General features: G+C 41.7%; 1 protein-coding gene across 3 annotated transcripts in view; it reads left to right on the top strand.

Moving 5' to 3' along the window:
- HMGCLL1 (3-hydroxy-3-methylglutaryl-CoA lyase like 1) overlaps positions 1–20,599 on the top strand; it is a 95,814-nt gene extending 75,215 nt beyond the window's left edge. Inside the window, exons 8-9 of one of the 3 annotated variants that reach the window (XM_032771111.1) lie at positions 15,866–15,926; positions 19,828–20,599. In XM_032771111.1, coding sequence (XP_032627002.1) covers positions 15,866–15,926; positions 19,828–19,862 — 96 coding nt within the window. In that variant the 3' untranslated portion in view covers positions 19,863–20,599. Of the gene's footprint in view, positions 1–15,865; positions 15,992–19,827 lie in introns of all 3 variants that reach the window. The other 2 variants (XM_032771109.1, XM_032771110.1) reach the window with 2 other exon arrangements.

The following is a 20,599-nucleotide window of genomic DNA, read 5'->3' as shown; positions in this document are numbered from 1 at the left end:
CCTTAAACAGACAGTTCAAGAGTACCGAGAAGAAGATTACAAAGAGTGTAGGGGCAAGAACGCATTCTTGCTTCACTCTTCTTTTCATCTGAGAGCTGTCTGATGTTAGGGTGACCAGACGTCCCGATTTTATCGTGACTGTCCCGGTATTTGCTTGTTTGCTCCGCGTCCTGACCGATGTTTGGTCGGGACACTGGACAAACAAAAAATTTTGCCCTCCGCTCCGGCACACAGCTGGAGCCCAGACGGGTTCTCACTCTCCCCCGCCATGATTCCACCCCCTTCCTCCATCCCCACCCCCGCCACCTCACTTCCCCATTGGATCCCAAGTCAGACCTGGGGTGGAGACTCCCCTGTGCATCAGTCTGGACACACAGGCCATGGCTGGCTGGGGCCGGTAGCACAGTGCAGAGGCTGCACCAGCCCTGCAGTCTGAAGGGCAGTGCGGTGGGTCTGGGGGCAGCATGGAGCGGGCAGGTCCCGGGTAGGTAGCACAGCCTGGGGGCGTGGGCTGCCAGAGACATGTGGCAGAGAGAGGCTGCGGGGGCGAGACTTGTCCCAGGAGGGGAGGCCAGCGGACAGGGGCGAGGAGCCAGTCGGGGTCCCCTGAACTGATAAACTTCCCTGTCACTGCCGGGGAGCCCCACGCCTCTCCCACTCAGCTGCGCTGCAGCGTAGGGAGGGATAGCTTAGTGGTTTGAGCATTGGCCTGCTAAACCTAGGGTTGTGAGTTCAGTCCTTGAGGGGTCCATTTAGGGAACTGCGGTAAAAATCTGTCTGGGGATTGGTCCTGCTTTGAGCAAGGATTGGGCTAGATGATCTCCTGAGGTCCCTTCCAACCTTAATATTTTATGAGCTCAGCCGAGCAGGAGAAGTGTGGGGCCCCTGCTGGTGGCGGGACATGCCACATGTGCTGGGGGCAGGAGGCTCCGCAGGGAGGGCAGCACACGAGGCTGAGGTACTATGCTTTTTTTGCTCCACTGCCATTGTTTTTCCTTTTTTTTGCTCCACCCCCCACCCTGCATCCCGATATTTCATCCCTGTGATCTGGTCACCCTATCCAACGTGGACCCATCAAACTGGACAGTTTCTCCCATGTTGTTGTGGAATGAAAGTTTAAGAGTTAACAGGGTCGGTGGGCATCCTGTCTTTTCTAGTATTGGAAGTAGACCTGCTCTGCTGACTGTGTCGAATGCTTTGGTTAGGCCCACGAAGGTGATCTACAATGGTTGGTTTTGCTCTGTGCACTTGGAGTTGATGCAGAGAAAATGTCATGTCTACAGTTGATCTGCCAGCCCTGAATCTGCACTGTGATTCAGGGTAGACATGATTCACCAGTTGTCGTAGGCGCACTAATATGACTTTTGCTAAAGCTTTTCCTGCTACATTTAGTAGCAAGATCATAGAATCATAGAATATCAGGGTTGGAAGGTACCTCAGGAGGTCATCTAGTCCAACCCCCTGCTCAAAGCAGGACCAATCCCCAACTAAATCATCCCAGCCAGGCCTTTGTCAAGCGTGACCTTAAAAACCTCTAAGGAAGCAGATTCCACCACCTCCCTAGGTAACCCATTCCAGTGCTTCACAACCCTCCCAGTGAAAAGGTTTTTTTCCTAATGTCCAACCTAAACCTCCCCCACTACAACTTGAGACCATTTCTCCTTGTTCTGTCATCTGGTACCACTGAGAACAGTCTAGCTCCATCCTCTTTGGAACCCCCTTTCAGGTAGTTGAAAGCAACTATCAAATCCCCCCTCATTCTTCTCTTCTGCAAACTAAACAATCCCAGTTCCCTCAGCCTCTCCTCATAAATCATATGCTCCAGACCCCTATAATTTTTGTTGCCCTCTACTGGACTCTTTCCAATTTTTCCATATCCTCCTTGTAGTGTGGGGCCCAAAACTGGACACCGTACTCCAGATGAGGCCCCACCAATGGTCAAATAGAGGGGAATGATCGCGTCCCTCGATCTGCTGGCAGTGACCGTACTTATACAGCCCCAAATGCCGTTAGCCTTCTTGGCAACAAGTGCACACTGTCGACTCATATCCAGCTTCTTGTCCACTGTAACCCCTAGGTCCTTTTCTCCAGAACCGCTGCCTAGCCTTTTGGTACCTAGTCTGTAGCAGTGCATGTACCCATGTAGTTGTTGCAATCGCCTTTTTTGTTTTTGTTTTTCTACAAAGTGATGATGCTTGTGTCAAAGATATTTTTAGTAGAAGTCATGGACAGGTCATGGGCAGTAAACAAAAATTCACACCTGTGACCTGTCCATGACATGTACTATGTACCCCTGACTAAATCTTGGGGGTAGGGATGGCCCGGGGGTGCCGTGGGTGCTCGGAGTGTCAACTTGGGACCTCCGCTAGTGTAGAGAGGGTGGCTTAGGACCCTCACAGGTGCTGGGGGGTTGGCAGGCGGCGGCACGTAGCCCAGGACCCCTCCTGATGCTGGGGGAAGGGGGATTGGCAGGGGGAAGGGGGATTGGCAGGGTTGGCAGGCTTCCTACCTAGCTCCACACCTCTTTGGAAGTGACAACATCCCCCTCCTTCAGCTCCTAGTCGGAAGCATGGCCAGGCAGCAATGCGTGCTGCCTCCACCAAGAGCGCAGGCTCCAGAGCACCTATTGGCCGGGACCTGCGGACAATTGGAGCTGGTGAAGCGGTGCCTGCAGGCAGAGCTTCCTGGCCATGCTTCCGTCTAAGAGCCAAGGGAGGGAGATGTTCCTGCTTTCAGGGAGTCTCCTGATGTAAGCACCGCCCAGAGCCCTCACCCTATGCCCCAACCTCCTGCCCCCTCCTGCACCCAAACTCCTGCTGCTGCTGGGGATAGGGGGCATGGCTCCAGTAGCAGCTGGTGTGACTGACCCAAGGGCCAGGCACACCAGCCACTGCAAAAGTCATGGAGGTCACCAAAAGTCATGGAATCTGTGACTTCTGTTACCCCTGTGAAAAACTCCCAGCCTTAATTATATGATTACATATTGTTTTTTTCCACAGAACCCCATCCTCATCCACTGCCAAGAATGGATGTTGCTCACTTAACAAGCAGCAATTCAGTATTTTGTTTTCTCCTCAGTGTGTAGCTCTATGCCTTATTTGCTATTCAAACCCTTCTCTGAAGACAGAATCATTAATTTCCTCATGGGATTTTCATTATAATATCTGACCCCTTTGAGATGAGGGGGTATTATAATCTCCATTTTAATGATGGAGAATTGAGCCACAGAGAAATTAAAGTCCAAAGTATCCACTAAATCTGGACACCCAATTTGAGACACCTAGGCACTGGCTTTTCAGATCCTTAGCATTAAACAGCACTTGATATATTCAAAGCATAGCTCCTATTGACTTCAGTTGCAACTGAGAATGCTTAGCATCACTTCTGCAATCAAACTGCAGGATATCAAGTTGGGCACCCAGAAAATGAGAATCAGAGTTAGGAACCATCTGTAAGATGTTTGGTTGTTGTTACCCCTCCAGCCTCCGTTCCCAGTTGTGTGCTTCCTCTCCCAGGCTCTTTATTCCAATCTACTCCCTCCCGCCCCTCCACAGCCAACACTTACCCCTCAGCATTCAAATCAGGCACTTTCTGCTTCATACTAGGTGGGGAGCTGCTTAATCTAGCCGGTGGGCGATGCTGAAGTGAGGGGTGTGGAGATAGATGCCTAAATCCAGGCTGCTGCAGGAAGGTGCCTATCTCTACTAGCCATCCATAACTAGGAATCCTTCTCCTGGAGTCAGTCTGCTTAGATGCCTAAGATGTGAGAATGAGTTTGGTGCCTGCCTCACTGCATCATTCCCCTTAGGACACCCAGAACCATAAGGGAGAGCTTTGCTGAGGCTTAAACTGTGTGTCAGCTTACTGCCACATCAGTCTGTCCACCGCACCATCAAACTCCTCGAGAGTCTGCGAGTCTTAACCTTCCATTGCAAGTAACAATCAGTGAACATTTCCCGCGTTTCCCAAAGATGTCTCTCTGCAGTGTTTAGTCCCTCTCATTGTATAGTCACTGAAATTAAGTTCACTGCCACAAGAGCTACACTACACACACTAGCCTGTTAGGTTAGCTGAAGACTCACTCTGTACTTCAGGATAACAGCACTGAGATGGTTTATAGTAAAATGAAGAATAAGTTTATTAATAAAGAACAGCGATTTGAATGATACTAAGTAAGAGAAAAAGGGACAGATGTGGTTACAAACAACAGACAACAAAACATTCTTTCCGGTGACTAAAACTCAATTTTAGCAGTTACAAGCTTTGCCTAAGGTTTCTCTCTTACATCCAGTTACCAGCACCTCTAGGCCAGAGAATCCAATCTTTATGGAATGAGAGGGTGCTGACTCCTTGTTCCCTAAGTGATTGATAATTAAGGGCTTCTCTCTCTTTCTTTTTATAGTCCAGTAAACTTCTGAAATTTATTCTTTGAAAATTAAACCCAGACAAAGTTCCTCTCCCTGACTAGTATGTAAATGCCATGCTATCTTCCTCTTGCTCTAGTTGATTTGCTTTTTCAGTTGGCTTAATCACTTTGTTAACCTTAATTGTAAATGAACTTCCATTGTCTCTGTCTTCAACTTGTTCAATTTACATTGGAGACACATGCAAACAGGTGTAATAACAATCTTTGTCTATGACAAACTTGTTTATCCACTCTACTGAGATTGCTTGATCCGAACATATTTTATGAATATATTTCCAGTGTACATACATGATTCTTTACAGTAACCATATATACATCACACAATAATATTAATGACCCAGTATGTCACCACTTTTTATGAGGTATCATACAATATATTGTTTGGCTAAATATTCTGACAACAGTGTCTTGTGTGTGCCCCTTTCCAGTTGGCAAAAAGAGGTTCTTAAGATCACACTCACTGCACATCAAATGGTGGTAGTGGGACCCAGCTTATAACTTCTAACACAGCAGTTAGCGCACTTAGCTGGGATGTGGGAGATCTGGGTTTGATACCCCTTCCTCATTTAATGAAAAATGCTTTTCTCTCCCTTGTTTTTATGTGAAAAAGTCACACAAAGGTGAGAAACTGACTGTAAGTAGCAAATTGTGCATCTAATTTATCACAAAATTCTGTCGTGCAATATAACAAACAAAAATAACATGAGAAAAATATTTTTTCTAATTCCTTTTAGTTATAGAAAATGTAGACGTTACTTGTAATAGACTTAAGCACGTGCATAAGTGTCTGCAGGATGAGGGCCTACGTTAGTAAATATGTAGAGTACTATAGATAGCATTTGTGTACTGATAGAATAATCTGTTGATTTCATTTCAAAAGATACTGTACATTGCAGAATAGAACCCAATATTCATACTTGGATACGTAAAACAGAAATACCTGATTGTATGTTCTCCAATATTTGAATGTAATATAGTGTCTGGTACAATACTGCCATGGTTTTTGATTAACAAAATAGAAATCTAGTCTACTGTTCCTCTATAAAATGAAGTGTTCTATCATAAATGTGTTTGGGTTTTTGCCATGATTTTCAGAACACCAAGTATCAGTTGAGAAAAATCAATCAATGTAACTATTGAAAATATTTTAGAAATTGTCCATCTGAAGTCCCTCAACCTTTGGTAATTAGAGGCCATACTGTGGAGATTGACAGGGTAAATTAGAAGTTAATATTTACACAACAAAACATATGTCCAGTACAATATCCTACACTTATGTTACTGAAACCAGAGTCCAGAAAAGTACGGTGGAAACAAGACCTGGTACTTTTCTTGTGCCAACACAAACAGCAATTACAGCACAGTGTGAGAGGAGTCGTAAGAAATACTACTGCATATCAGTAGTTCAACAAAGTCAGCACTTTTGTGTAATTGCGGTGGAGGGGGAGGGGAACATTTCAGATCCCAGCAAGAAATGGCCATTTATACTTTTAAACTGCTCCTTGGTAAAACAATGCTGGGGTCACAAGAAGGCTACTCTGCCAATTTTGCTTCACTGTGGGATTCATTGACATCTGGCTGAGCTGCAGAAGCTGGGAAATTTCTTTAATATTCTCTTGACAGTAAAATGGACATGTGGAAAACATTCTAATCTGTTAATCTTTGGTGCTTCTGAAGAAAGGACATTTGGCTTTATACTTTGTACTGATAAGTATTAAGTCTCCAGATCTAGCTGTAAATAAGTTAACAGCATCTGAATGGAGAATGCAGTCCTTGTTTCTCAAATATGGCAGAAGAAAAATATGCACCTGTATAATTAACATGATGTAATAAACGCCAAGAGTTTTTTGTTTAAGCATACTCTTTGGCAATTTACTTCTCTTTATAGTGAATATGTTTTATCAATGAATATCAGTGAGCAATAGTTGAATTTCTTCTTACATCCTGAGTGACAAAACAGACTTCTCTAATGCACAGTTTCACACAATCAAAGGATTACGAAAATGTAATTAAACAAGGGCCTGAAAATAACAATTGTGCAAAAAACCTTCTAAGATGATACCTTTTAGTCGACATATGTAATTCATTACATAGTTTGTTTAGCTAAGACTGAAAATAATTCTTGCATGTAAATATATAATTATGATGAATAATGGGATATATATATTTTATATGAGTACTGATAGAATATATGATGTTTGGTTTCTGGCATGACATTTATCTTCATAAATGAGGAAAGGAGTAATAAATCGCTTATGAAGCAAAATGTGAGCATATATTGTATATGGTGAATACAAAACATGCAGTGTATCTTTTAATTAAAAATAAGTCAATGACACCATGCAAAATGAAAAAGTATTAAACTGGAGTTCAGACTCTTGCATATATATTTGTATTCATCTGAAAAAAGTAGGAAAATAAACAAAAATAATGAATTCATGGATTACATTGAGTTTAAAGTGGTTCCAAAATTCTAAGTAGTGAGTTATATGATTATAACACGTTTCCTAGTGGAAATATCAGTAGGCTCCTTTGGCATACTTAAAGGAACCTCTGTTGGTTTTGGTTGTAGAACAAGTAGCTCCAGGAATTAATAGCCTGTTCTTTTTTCCAAAACCTAGTTGCTGACTGAAACCAACAGCAACCAACTGAAAATTCCAGAGTTTTGTTAAGTCAGCAAAATGTCTCCTGTACAGAAGAGAATCTGACTATTAAAGAGAGTGATTTAATACTTCTCTGCTTGCTAGTGCCTCCTGGTATTTCATTAGTGTTGATCTACTAATAAGAGCAAGAGGTATGATATCTGTCCAGCATCACCTCCCACTTTGGGCACTATCTAGACAATCAGTTCATATTGTCATGTTCATCAGGCCCAATCTGCAGTTGTTACTCAGGAAAAACTCCTAATGAATGGTAACTTTAGCTGAGTAAGTAGTGCAGGATCAACCCAGATTCTGATAATTAATGTGTTAAGGTAGTACTGGTGAACTAACAGATTCTGTGAATGAGCTAATCCAGGTTGATGGTGCTTTAAATCTAGCTGCTTCAGAAGCAGATATTTGCAGGTGTGAGAAGTGCAGAAGCAAAAGAGACAAGATAGGGGGAGGATACAAGAACTAGATCCTTCTGTTATAATAAAACCAGACATGTTCTGAATTAGAGAGCAGAGAAAATGCTTGAGTTTAGTTCTTATGGCTTGTCATCTCTACAAAACTATGTGACTGAGTTAATAACCATGTAATTTACAGTTGCCTCATTGATACACAGACAATATAGTGACAGAAAATTAAATGACTTCCTCAGTCCAAGACATTATCTAGCCCTATGGTTGAGGCACCAATCCAGTATTGTTTAGTTCCTGTAATATTTCTGTAAAGTGTTGGTGGCATTTTTTAAAATGGTCTTTCAATAGTAAAATGAGCTGTGCTGCAACAACTGAGGGCAGAAAGGTGGCTTCAGGGAGGACTGTCATGTAGCCCAACAGAGAACAGAAGAAAACTTAATTATCTGAGCATAGCCTAAGGTGAGAAGAAGGGATATTTCAATCTGGGAAGCATGGGAGGTTTTGCCATCAGCGTATTCTTGGCTCCTCAGCAAGAGAGAAAGGGGGTTGGCATACATTAAAACATCAAATTGCACAATAATATCCAGAGAGAAAGATCATCAATATTGCTGTCTCTAACCATGACAGAGCTATTGACAGGAAGCTGCCTGTGTTTCACTATGAAGGAGCAAGTACAAAAGAGAATGTGGTGAGTGAAAATATGATAGATGAGATTTTGAAAACTAACCCATAATTTTATATGCTTCAGCTTTTGGGAACCTAATTTGAGACACTTTAAAGGAGCCTGATTTTCAGAAAATGCTGAGCATCCACTTTCTGGAAACCTTTATGGTATCTCAACTTGGGAATCACAAACAGTGAAGTGAATTCTATCCTTACTTCTGCCTCAGACTTCATGTATGATGCTGAAAAGGTCATTAAAACCAAAGATTTTAGAGGTGACCCCTGAATGTTACATCTTTACTTATTTTTATAATATGCACTATCTTAAAAATGATGAAATTAATGTAATATTCTCTTTAATACATATTTGCAACTAAAATTAGAAAAGAAAATGAAATCAATGGAAACAGTAATTAGCATTTTTAAAATGTACGGTAATGGGCTTCACATCTTCCACTGGCTGAGCTGCAGGTGGGTGTAGTTTGAGAGAGAGGCTGGGGGATTGGAGAATCAAAACAAAATATTCTTTTGGTGGGTCTGTCACCAGCTCTAGGGGAGAGTTCTGACTGTGTTAAAGTTAGCTAGATTTTTTAGACAATGTGGTCTTGCCTCATTCCTTCGGTTACCTGTGAGGTTACACTCATGTTAGAAAACCAGCAACAGGACTGAAGTAGTCACCTCCTTTTGTGACATCAGACCACTAATGTACTTCTGCCCCCTTCATGTCAGGGAGGGAGCTTAAGAACCCCAACAGACCCACTGCTGGGGACACCACCTGGGGAGGATAAGACAGAACTTGGGATCTTATGGGTTCACCTGCTGCAGGACTGAATGGAGCTGATTCATTAGCACATCCAGGAGAAATGGAAGTGGCAGAAATGGCAGAACAATGTACAGGTCTGGGGGAGACAGTTTGCTCCAAGTGGGTGAACAGACACTCGAGCGAGGAGAAGACTTCCAATCTCATTGCTGCCTGGGAAGGTCGTTGCACCATGCTGGAGAAACTATTGGATGTGGTGCATTGAGTGGAACTGAATTGCTGGAGGACTGACTAGCACCATGTCAATCCAACAGGGGACTTGGCATGAGATCTACAATGGGGAAATAACATGGAAGAAGAGGGACTGGAGCCAGCTTGAGTCATCAGGCTACTGAGGAATCCAATATTATTCCTGAAGTCATACTTCCAGTTCCCTCAACAAATGGACACCTGCTGAGTAATCCCTGGCCCTCAGGACACACCCAGAGGATTTGCAGGCCACCCAAGGCATACCTGTGTTTTGTGGGTTCTCAGGGCCATGCTTACCCATATGGAACTACTGGTTTTACTGTGGGGGGCCAGCACACCACAGTCAGAGCCAAATGTGTCTGTGGCGGGGTGAGGGTGTCTTCCTCTCCCCACTGGCTGTATGGCAGGTGGCGAAGTTTGAGAGAAACTAGGTGGGGGTGGGGGTGGGGTGAAAATCAGGAAGTGTTTTTGTGGTGTGTGTGGTGGTGCTGGCACAAGCTTTAAGGGTGGCAGGTGCTGCTATGTGAGGTCTCTGGCTGCAGTGTAGTCTCACCTCATTCTTTTGGATACCTTGATGGTACAATATTGTAGTAATAGTAATATGGAATGAAAGCACTGCTGTGCTTTTCAGTCCTTTTTTACACAATCCTTGCTATGTATTTAAACTTTCAGAGTCTATTCTACTAAACAGATTTTTTTCACCTCACTAAGGCAATTCATAGGAAAAAGTTTCTTCTCTTTAATATACAATTATAAACTAAAATTATTAATTTGGCATTATTTGCACCTTGAAATTAATATCCTTTGTGCAAGTGTAAATAACAGTATTGTCAAGGAATTATCTATATGTCATATTTAACCAGTATACACCAGTTAAAAAACAAGGAAATTCCCATGAATTAAAAAATCCACATAAACCCCCTAAAAGCAAGGAAATGTCCAGTTAAGACGTCCTTTCTTTAATACACCTTAACTCCCCCACACCACATTTCTCACAGTCACACTACAACACAAAACCTTAGCTTCAGGCTCAAACCTCCTCCTGGGAAACTAACACATCACATAGCTCAGTGATGCATGAACGCATCTGTATGATGATGAGTTTAGCGTTAAAGTTTGGGGTTATGATGTGAGCGTGACGAATGAAATGTGTGTGATCTGATTTACATGCAGCGCTGGGAGAGCTGTCTCCCAGCGCTGGCGCTCCGACCACACTCACACTTCAAAGCACTGCCGCGGCAGCGCTTTGAAATTTCAAGTGTAGCCATGTCCCTAGTGTTCTCATTGCCTGGCAAAGGAGCAGCCATAACTGCTATCTCCTCCACAGTAGGAAGGTAGCAGGTGAATAAGACAGGGTCTTCTGGACAAAATAGTCTGTCACATTGTAATTAAAGACTGTATCACAGTGCACACTCACAAAGGGGGACACATTACATCTGCACTTGCAACCTTAATATTGACAGTTCCTCATTTCTGAGTGCTTGACTTTGCCAGTTTAGTGCTCCTGTAGTGTGGTTTTTTTGTATGTAATTTTAAGATTTTTTTAAAAAAAGCAAACTGAAAAAAACGCCAAACTCCATCATATAGAATCATACCGATTCCCATCCCTATCCATGGGACATCAGCAGCATTGGAACCTTTAGATCCACAGCACAGACCCTCTACCACTGGCACTATGGCGTAACCGATTGTAATAGTAGGCACTTATCCTCCAGGTGGACCAGCCATTTAAGAGGGATGAGACACAACCATTTGCTCTATAGCAATTACAAGGAAACACTAGCCAAGTCCTTCCTGTCCTGGGCTGAATGTGCTCAGTGCAGATGGCATCTACAGAGAGCTGCCAGACTGTATGTAAGTAACCTGTAATCATCAAATGGTAATTTTCAAATTCTTATAACTTGGCCCAATCTCTGTTGATTTTCATTGAGAAAATAAAAGGCATCGCTCTGATCTCAAAGGTTCCCCAAGTTTCATGTTCCTTCTCCAAATCATGGAACTGTAAGAAATATTTTATATTAGTAAAACCTCATATTTTTTCTGCAACTTATTCTCAGATATGACTGAACCTATTTTTACTGAACCTATCCAAAACACTTCAGGTTGAGGCAGAGACTTAATGTGAAAAATGTTGGATCCAGTGTTTAAAGTTTGAAAAGTAAAAAGCAACTGAAAATAAGGTCTTACAATTTAAAGCATGAGGCTACCTTAACTGTGTCACTGCCAGATTTGCCTATAATAATGGGTCAGAGGCTTTATGAAAAGATGTGTGCAAGACGTTAAAAAGAAAGTGCCATATTGACCAATGTTTTGCAGTACTGTTTCCCATGGCTTGGTTGAATATTAAGTTTCTTTCAGGAGCAAAAACAATTTGTTTTGAATATATTGATTTCTCATAAGTGACTGAAACAAGAGCTTTGTAGATTTTAATGTAACAGTGACACCATGTGGCCAGTGGCATATTGGATTTTGCATTTCAAAACATTTTCTTCGTCGAACGTAAGCATTCGTATCACAGCAGAGAGAAAAAGAAGCAGAAGGAAAAACCAGCAAATGACAAGTTTTGCCATGAAAAGAGATGCAAAGAGTCCCATTTTATTGCTTTGCACTTTTAAAAAATATGTTTAAATTGCTCAAATGCTAAAATAGTATCTGTTGCCTAATTACTCTTCTATTGAAACAAAATAGGTGGGAGGGAAACAAAACTAGCTAGGCAATTCCAGGAAGCTCAGTCATGGCCTGGTCTCTTCTTAGAGAGGAAACTCACAGAGGGGACATTCTAGAAACCTTGGGTAGCCCAGGAATCAGATGATTAATCGAGATCCTTCAAAATGTATAATGTCAGCATGCAGAGTGATTCCCTTTGTGCTGTAACCTGGGCCTTTCTGACACCCTAGCTCATTTGGGAGCCCTACAACCTGGCTTTCCCCAGTGACTACTCTGAAACAATGGAAGGGGGCTATAACTGGTTATAGCCAGATTAATTACTGGAAAGACTTATACTTGGAAATACTCCATTGATAGATGGAAACATGCAATATAATAGCAGCTGCTCCCACGTCTGCCTTCCGCAAGATATGCCTTTGTCCCCCAAAGCCAGAGGAGCCCCACATTATGTTGGGAATCCAACAAGGGCAAAACCCATTGTGATGTTCACATGTTAAATTCTAATTTGGTGAAAATGCTGGCGGTGGACCTGCATTGCCTTTTATTTTTGTACAGGCCAAACACTTGCCGTACCTGATGGGCTATGCATTTCCCAAGTGGCAAATGGATAGAGCACTGGACTAGCATATGAGAGTTCAATTAGTGGCTCTGCCACAGAGTTCATGTGCAATGTTTTGGCATCTCACACTGTGCCTCAAACATTATTGCCAACACGCATCATTATATTATTGATAATTTTAAAAATGTTAGTAGCTGGTGTAGTTGCAATGATAAGCTTGAAAATATTTTCAAAATATTTTGTGAATGGGCCACTCAGGGTATGTCTACATAGGCAATTAAATGCCTGTGGCTAGCCTCTGTCAGCTGACCCAGGCTTGCAGGGCTTGGACTCTGGGGCTGTAAAATTGCAGTGTAGCCATTCGGGCTTGGACCCATCATGTGGTCCCAGAGCTCGGGGTCCTGCCCACACTAGAACATTTAGCCCTGAAGCCCAAGTCAACTGAGACAGGCCAGTTGACACGGGGTATTTAATTAGGGTATAGAAAACCCTTGAGTCGTGCTGCAGTGATTCTGTGTGGAAGCCGGAAAATTCATCTCATGTGCTTACCTTTAAAAAGCAAAAACATATGCAAGAGCAGATGGATGAATGTAGCTGCTGATTGTACTGTTGTTCATTTTTACAGACATCTTGGTAGAGATGTTTATAAATAGGTTTTGAAGGATTACATTTTTTTTATTTGTAAATGTTGGTAAACTTCAATTTCACCATACACAAACTGATGAAAAAATACTTCCATCCATCATAACACAAATGTACAGATAGGCAAAATAAGAATAATGGTGCTTGAGAACTTATTACAGTTTGATTTAAGGATAGCTACTTAGTATAGTTTGACATGTGATGTTGACAGTTTGTTTTAACAAGTGCAAAGCATTAACTTTTTAAATTCTATGTCTATTGTCATTAAATAATTATTGTCTGACCGCCCCATAACTTTCCACAACTGTGAAAATTTAAATTGATAAAAATAAAAAAGCCTAAAAAGAAACATTAAGATTATCCATCAAAATTATTTTAAAAAATAAAAATCTAATTCTGCCAAGCCTGTTTATAAAGCATCTTTATACATAATACATTGAAGACAGGAACCACATCCTCACTATAAATTTACTGTACTCATTTAAAGATGTGTCAAATTCAGCAATTAGGCAAAGCTAACGTAATTGCCTTCGCCAAATGTTTAAATCTGTGTCTACACATAAAAGATGTGCTCTTTTAACTATGCTTGCATAGTATAAAGCATAAAAATGATTATACTAGTATAGCTTATTCCAGTTTGTAAGGCAAAATAAGGTATACATGTATAAAGTGCCTTACACTAACATAACTGCATCCACACTAGGGCGTTTGCTGGCATAACTATGTTGGAAAAACATCATACCCCCTTACTGACATAGTTATGCTGCCAAACATGTTAAGTGTAGCCTAGGTTACAATTCCCTTACTCGCTCACCCATGAGGCCCAATCCATTAGGTCTTCTCAGAGGTTGCCACAGAGCATGTCTACTGAAGGACGTGGGGGGGGGGGAAGAGAGAGAGAGAGAGAGAGAGTGTGTGTGTGTGTGTTGTCTCCATCTTCCCCCATCCCCCTATGTAACCATTTGCCCAGTAATTAAAGTGCTCATCAAGAGTGTAGGAAGCCCAGGCTCAATTTCCCCTCTCTGTTTGATTTGGAGCAAGGCGCTGACTGCTCAGCTCTCACTGTCCAGTGAAGTGTACCAACCACTGAGTTCTGGGGGTGTTTTGGGGTGGGTCTCCCTCTGTCTTGTCCGTTGATGCTGCGCCACTTTGTATAAATCATTAAACAGACATTGAGCCACAGACATAGTGAGGAGGACTCTGCAGTTCAGATCTGAAGAAGAGTTCTGTGTAGTTTGAAAGCTTGTCGCGTTCACCTAAATAAATTGTTCCAATAAGTGACATTAACCCACCCACCTTGTCTTGGTAGGTCAGTGGCTGGAGCACATATGTAGGGTTGGGGGATCCCAGTTCAACTCCATTTCCTAATGACTGTTTAATGATTTTAAATATTGGAACAATTTCAGCAGGAGAAATGGAGGGCATCCAGTCAAGCATCTCCCATAGCTCAGTGAGTAGGGCACTCACCTGAAAGGTGGAACATGGAGGTTTAACTCAGATGGGGAGAGGGGGAAATTGAATCAATGTTCTGGGAGAGTGTGCTAACTCTGGACTAAAGGTGGTGGTTGTTATTTGGTGGTGGGGAAAGAGGGTGCGTCTCTCCCTTGGCTTTTTGTGAAAAAGGCCTTGGGGGGCCTAACTCCAGGAGTGAATCCCAATGACACTAAATGAACAGGGGCTCTGGAAGCATGGCAGATGTGACTTCCATATGGTCCATGGCTGCATCAAGACCTACGATGACCTTGTGGAAGAACATTTGACATTTCTCCTGTAGGCTAGGGACACCTCTGTGAGCAAGAAAGAAAAATGTAGGAGTTCAGATCTTGCCTTTTCTAACTGCTGTTTAAAATTTCCATATACTACCTTCATAATTGGCATGGGGAGGGCTAGGACTTAGTCACCTAACTGCCTCTAGAGCAGTGGTAGATTAGCTACTGGGTCAATGAGGCCCATGCCCAAGGGCCATGGCCAACTGAGGCAGTCCCACAAAAAAATCCAGCACCAGGTGGTGGAAGCCCAGAGCCTGGCTGCTGGGTGGGCAGGAAGGGCAGGGTGGGGTGGAGGAAGCCCTCATGCCCCGACACCACTCCCCGGCAGAAGACACAGGGCAGCAGGGGAAGTCCCAGCACCCAGACCCCCACCCCCGCTGCAGCCCTGGGACTGGAGGAGTCTCGCTACCTGCTGTGGCCTCAGGGTGGGGGAGCTCCCGCTCCCTGCTATGGCTCGGGGCCATGGCGGGGGGGACAGAGCTTCTCTGGTCTTGGGTTCGCAGTGGCGGGGGAGAATGGGGGGACCATGTGCGGAACAGGGGCAGGGCCCCCGGGCAGGAGCAGAAAGGGATGGAGCTGTGCGTGGGGGCTACAAATGGAAGAGGCAGAATGAGGGTGGGGACCACAGGCTGAAGGGGTGGGGAGGGGCCCTCCCCCCACTTGCTCTAACCCAGGGCCCCAGGAACCCTTAATCCACCTATAGGCACCTAAGTCCAACATTTAGGGACAACTGACATTTACAAAACCACCACAGCTCAGATGACAGTTACTGTGTTGTTTCTGAAGATATAAAAAGTAAAAAAAGTGAAATTGCACATTGCCCCCCCCCCCAAATAAAAATAGCATTCGTATCTGCCAGAATCATGCACTAGGCTGTTCGCTAGTCCTCCTGAATACTATCCCATAAGGCCCAGTACATGGAATGTCAATTAAAGAACAAAGTCCATTGGTTAAAAAGGTATCCTTATCTTGTATTGCCAATTGTAACTACTGTGTGCTGGTTAACATTATAATTTATGAATAGCACTATGTCATAATGTTGCATTTGTATGTTATTGTTTTCCAGATGGGAGTTGGTGTTGTGGACTCCGCTGTTGCTGGATTAGGTGGCTGTCCATATGCGAAAGGTGCTACTGGAAATGTAGCCACGGAGGATGTGCTATACATGCTTACTGGATTAGGGATAAATACGGTAAACTAAACTAGTGCATATTTATGTTAGCATATCTACAGTTCTGAAAACTGCCAGTCACAGTATGTTTGAATACCATAATCGTGTTGCCGTCAGGGAGTTATTTCTTGTATCTTTTACGAAGATTACATTTGATTACAATGCACTGAGATTTATAGATGAAAAGCCTTTGAATATGATATGCAATAGACTGGTGAGATAAAAGCTGCTGGAAAGGCAGGCTTAACCGCTCAGGAGGCTGATCCAATGCTGACTGATAGCAATTGGAGGCTTTCCACTGACTTCACTGAGCTGTAGATCAAGCCCATCGTGATTATGGGACTAGGGAGTAGTTTCATATGTGACAAACACAATTGTGTTTTACACAATATTTGGGACTAACCTGTCAAACATTTACCTCACGGACTCATTCAATATCCCTTCAGCCCACTATAAAACCATCACATTATTGTTCACAAAGGTGAGTTATGTGATGGCGAGACCCAGTATGTTAAGTGTGAGAGTGAGTTTCTACTAACTGGAGCAATAGGACACGCAATTTGATTTTGGAACACAGATGTAAATGGTAGCAGAAAAAACATAGTCACTGTGGTTTCAGGTCTAGTATGGTACACAAACTGTCCTAACTGCCTCCATCTGTGGTTCAAAGCTGTCTCTTTTATTTCCATCTATATGCAGGAAAAACAGTTACAAAATTTTCTTTGAGGTACTGGCTTCATATGCCTATCCATGCCTTTGTCACTTCCAGATTAAACTACATGGTGCGCCTTGCATCAGGCCACATCTTGGGACCATTCAGAAATTGAAGTCAGGGAAGAATGTGGCTTTCTGTTTATTAAGTACTGATGCACACAAAAAGCACATTACACCTGTCCTTAATGAATTGCAGTGTCTCTCAGTTGGTTTCCAGAAGTTGAAGATGGTGATTTATATCAATAAAGCCCTAAGTGGTTTGGCATCGTACAACCTGCCTTCCATTTGTAATCTGTGGAGCTGCTCACACTAAGAATATGATGGTTTAAAAGAGGGGGTGGTGGTTAGTCTTTGCGGTGGTTTTGCACTACAGATGTGTCTTGACTAATGTTCTAAAACATCAAAGTCCTTGGCTTCATTTCTACACTTCTTGGGCAAAATGTCCATTGACTTTAGATTTTGCCCATATAATTTTTTACTATAGCTCAGCCAGGGGACTTATTCAAGCCAAGATATTCAGCAAAGCCCATGACCATATGAAATTGGTCACAAATCTTTTGAGCAAACATATCAGTAAGTAAGTCTGAGTCATCTTAAGAGAGTTTAACTAGCACTGTCTTTGTATTTGACCCGAAATATTTACATGGAATCCTGTGAAGCAAAATTTCCAAGTTTCTCAAACATCCCTCTAAGCCTTTTCCATACTGCGACCCCTGCTGCAACAGAAAATAGACCGTTGCCCTTCCACCTTAGCCATAAAGAAAGAGAGGATGGTTCTAGGCCCAGGTTGAAAAGCCATTGCTTGGGTGGGATCTCATCTTAATGTGTAAAGATTCTAGTCCCCAAAGAGTACATATTTGCTTTTATTTAACAGTACCCTAGTCTGTGGTGTGGGCTCATCACTTAATAGTCTGCTAATGTTTCACTATTTTTATATGACAGCACATATTGAAATTATGTATAACCAAATATTTCTACTTGCAAAGAACTGCTCTGTTTTCATTTCAGCTGTGTCCTCAGGCTTTCATTTTGTTGACTAAAGTGGGAGCCAATGGATGAATGGCTATTTGAGGCTTCATTAATGCTCTCTCATTGGCCATGTGCATCAGAAAAATAATTAATGCTTGTTTTATAGTGTTCTCCAGAACGATTAAACACCATGATAATATGAAGTGAATCTGTAAGAGTCTGTCCACAAACATGTTGCTTGGTAGTCCAATGATAAATAGGCAATTCAATGTCACATGTGATTAATGGTCACAAAGGTTTCCAGCAAGACATGCACCTTATGCAAAGAAACAGTTTTTATATGGTTCAGATATAATTATAATAATAGTACCTATTCTTATGATGCCTTCCCCATGCTTAACAAACAGTAAGCTTCAAAAAACTTCTGAGAAGAGGTAAGTACCATTATTGCCATTTTATAGATGATGAAGCTGAAGCTCAGAGAGATTATAGTCCTGATCCTAACAAGTGCTGAATAAGAACTGATTTACTGGAGTCAATGGGAGTTGTAAGAGTTTGGCTTCTGGGTGGAGATGTTTCAGTTCTTGAAGGATCAGGCTCTATGTCACTGCCCAAAGTCACACTGAGAGATCATGGAAAAGCAGCAGACTGGCTGGTACTTCATTGCTCTCAAGGTATACAGTCATCTAGTTTAGACATGTGGCCAGTCCCACAATGCTCCTGCACACATGGTGTGGTCAGCAAGCATACATATATGCATTCTTCTGTATCTGCCCTGAGCTATATTGTCCTAGCTCAGAGATCCAACACGCATCATCACTGTCCTTTCTCTCCTCTCTGACCCTCACACTCCTTTATGTGACGCATGAGAGACGCATGAGAGTAAGGTCAGAGTTTTGCCCTCTGTGTGTAAACCATCTCTCATGAAGTATTATTGTTCATGAATGTCTTACAATATAAATGTAAAATAGAAGACCATTTCAACAGCGCAGGCACTAGCCTAGATACCTCAATGCAAAATGTGTGTGTTGTTTTATTTAACACATCTAAACATGTGTTCTTGTCATCACCTACTGTACTATTAAATATTCATTACAGTGTTGTGAATTTGGTATGTTGTTGGTCTCCACAGCAACCTGCCTACCAAGTCTATCTATGATGGCATGTTTCTTATTTCTATCACCTCTAACAAAGACAGATGGTGCAGGGCTGATTGAAACTTTATTCCAGTTAAAAATGGCTTTTTGATTAAATGGAAATTTCTGAGAAAATTTCATTTTTGTTGAAAATTTTCACTCATTGACTATTTAAGACAAAGGATAATGCAAAGGATGCAAGTAAATAGGCCAAAACAGGATGTGCTGGTTTAAGGGACTGGTAATGAGGCAGGAAACATTTTACTTCTAGGTCAGTGATTCTACCCTAACTTGATAGTAACCAAAAATCACCAGTTTTTTATGGGCTCTCACTTTTTGTTTGGTTTGGGGTATTTTTGTTTGTTTGTTGGGGGTTTTCTTTAGCCTGTGTAAAATGAGTTGCTTATACAAGAAAGAATGTGTCTTAGCAAGGAGAGATTAGTCAGTAGTGATAGTAATATAAATTGTAATTTTCTATAGAAGGGACAATCTCCAGGGAAGCGTTGATAGTTATTATATATGTGTTAGAAAGTATACGTTATGTTATGGAATCCCACTTTCTCTAAGTCCATGCCATTTTCCAAATCTGTCAATGGGATACTTTTCTTACAAATTTGATGCTTCAAAGACAGAGACATGTTTATATGAATTATTCAGCAATTATTCAGCAACTTCATTGTATTACTAGAATCCCTCGCTATTCTCCATTTTTTTTTTTATTACAGGGAATTTTTTGCAAAGAAGAATTTTTCAAAATGGGAAAAATAATTTAAGTGTGACTATTGTAGTAAGCATTAGGAGGCAAAGCGTCACCTATTGTAAGTTGGCATAGCTCTACTGACCTCAGTTTATTTACTCCAACTAAAGATCTAACCTTTTTTCTTCAAAATAAAAGATTGGATTGCAATGAAGAATGAAATGGGTTTCTTCTAGAAATTACAGCCCTGGAAAGCAGATCACCAGTGACATAAGCATTATCAATATACATATTTTAATACTATAAATTAAATTAACTTCTTTTCTCCCCCCATGTTTTAGGGAGTGAATCTTTACAAGGTGATGGAAGCTGGTAACTTCATCTGCACGGCTTTGAACAAGAAAACAAATTCTAAAGTTGCACAAGCTTCCTTCAATGTTTGAACTGTAAATTAAGATGTTCTTTCTGCAATATACATTGTCAAAGAGTATTTACATAAAAAAAATCAATTGCAAAACCTTTTCAATCAAGAAAAAAAGAAAGCATGCTATAGCTGTTCTTTATGGAAAGAGTGTGCGTTAGAATAATACATTTTGCCAAATGTTATTCTGGGGAAATAATACAGCATTGCAAATAATAAATATAATGTCTATCAATACAAATTCATGTACCTGATACTTTTAAAAGTAAGCAAATCAGCAACTTACTGTCTATTTAAATGGCCTTTTAGCTTGCTTTAGAAAAAAATCATTACAGAGTTCCACAAAAAGTGAATACATTGGTAATTCTTAATCAAGTTGACTTTTGGTACAGTACAAATATTTGAAGTAGTTTATGAGATCCCATTGTGCGTGGCCTGGCTATTGTGTGTTTTATTTCTCTGAATCTCCACTTTTCATTTGCCAAGTCAATTATGTTATGAATGTGGAGCCTAATCTAAATTTACTGTAAGTAGTTTCTAGCAATAGCACTTTTGTATTTTTACAATGGTTAACATCTGTTTATGAATGACTTTATCTTGTTCCAAGAGTTTGTGATGAATAGCAGCCTGCCATATCCCCCAAATCTAGTGCAACTCTCTTATGTTACATACATTAAATTCACTGTAATTGC

The sequence above is a fragment of the Chelonoidis abingdonii genome, chromosome 3, assembly GCF_003597395.2.
Source record: "Chelonoidis abingdonii isolate Lonesome George chromosome 3, CheloAbing_2.0, whole genome shotgun sequence".
NCBI lineage: Eukaryota > Metazoa > Chordata > Testudines > Testudinidae > Chelonoidis > Chelonoidis abingdonii.
The sequence above is the reverse complement of the archived record's forward strand: the minus strand, read 5'-3'. Positions and strand labels throughout refer to the sequence as shown.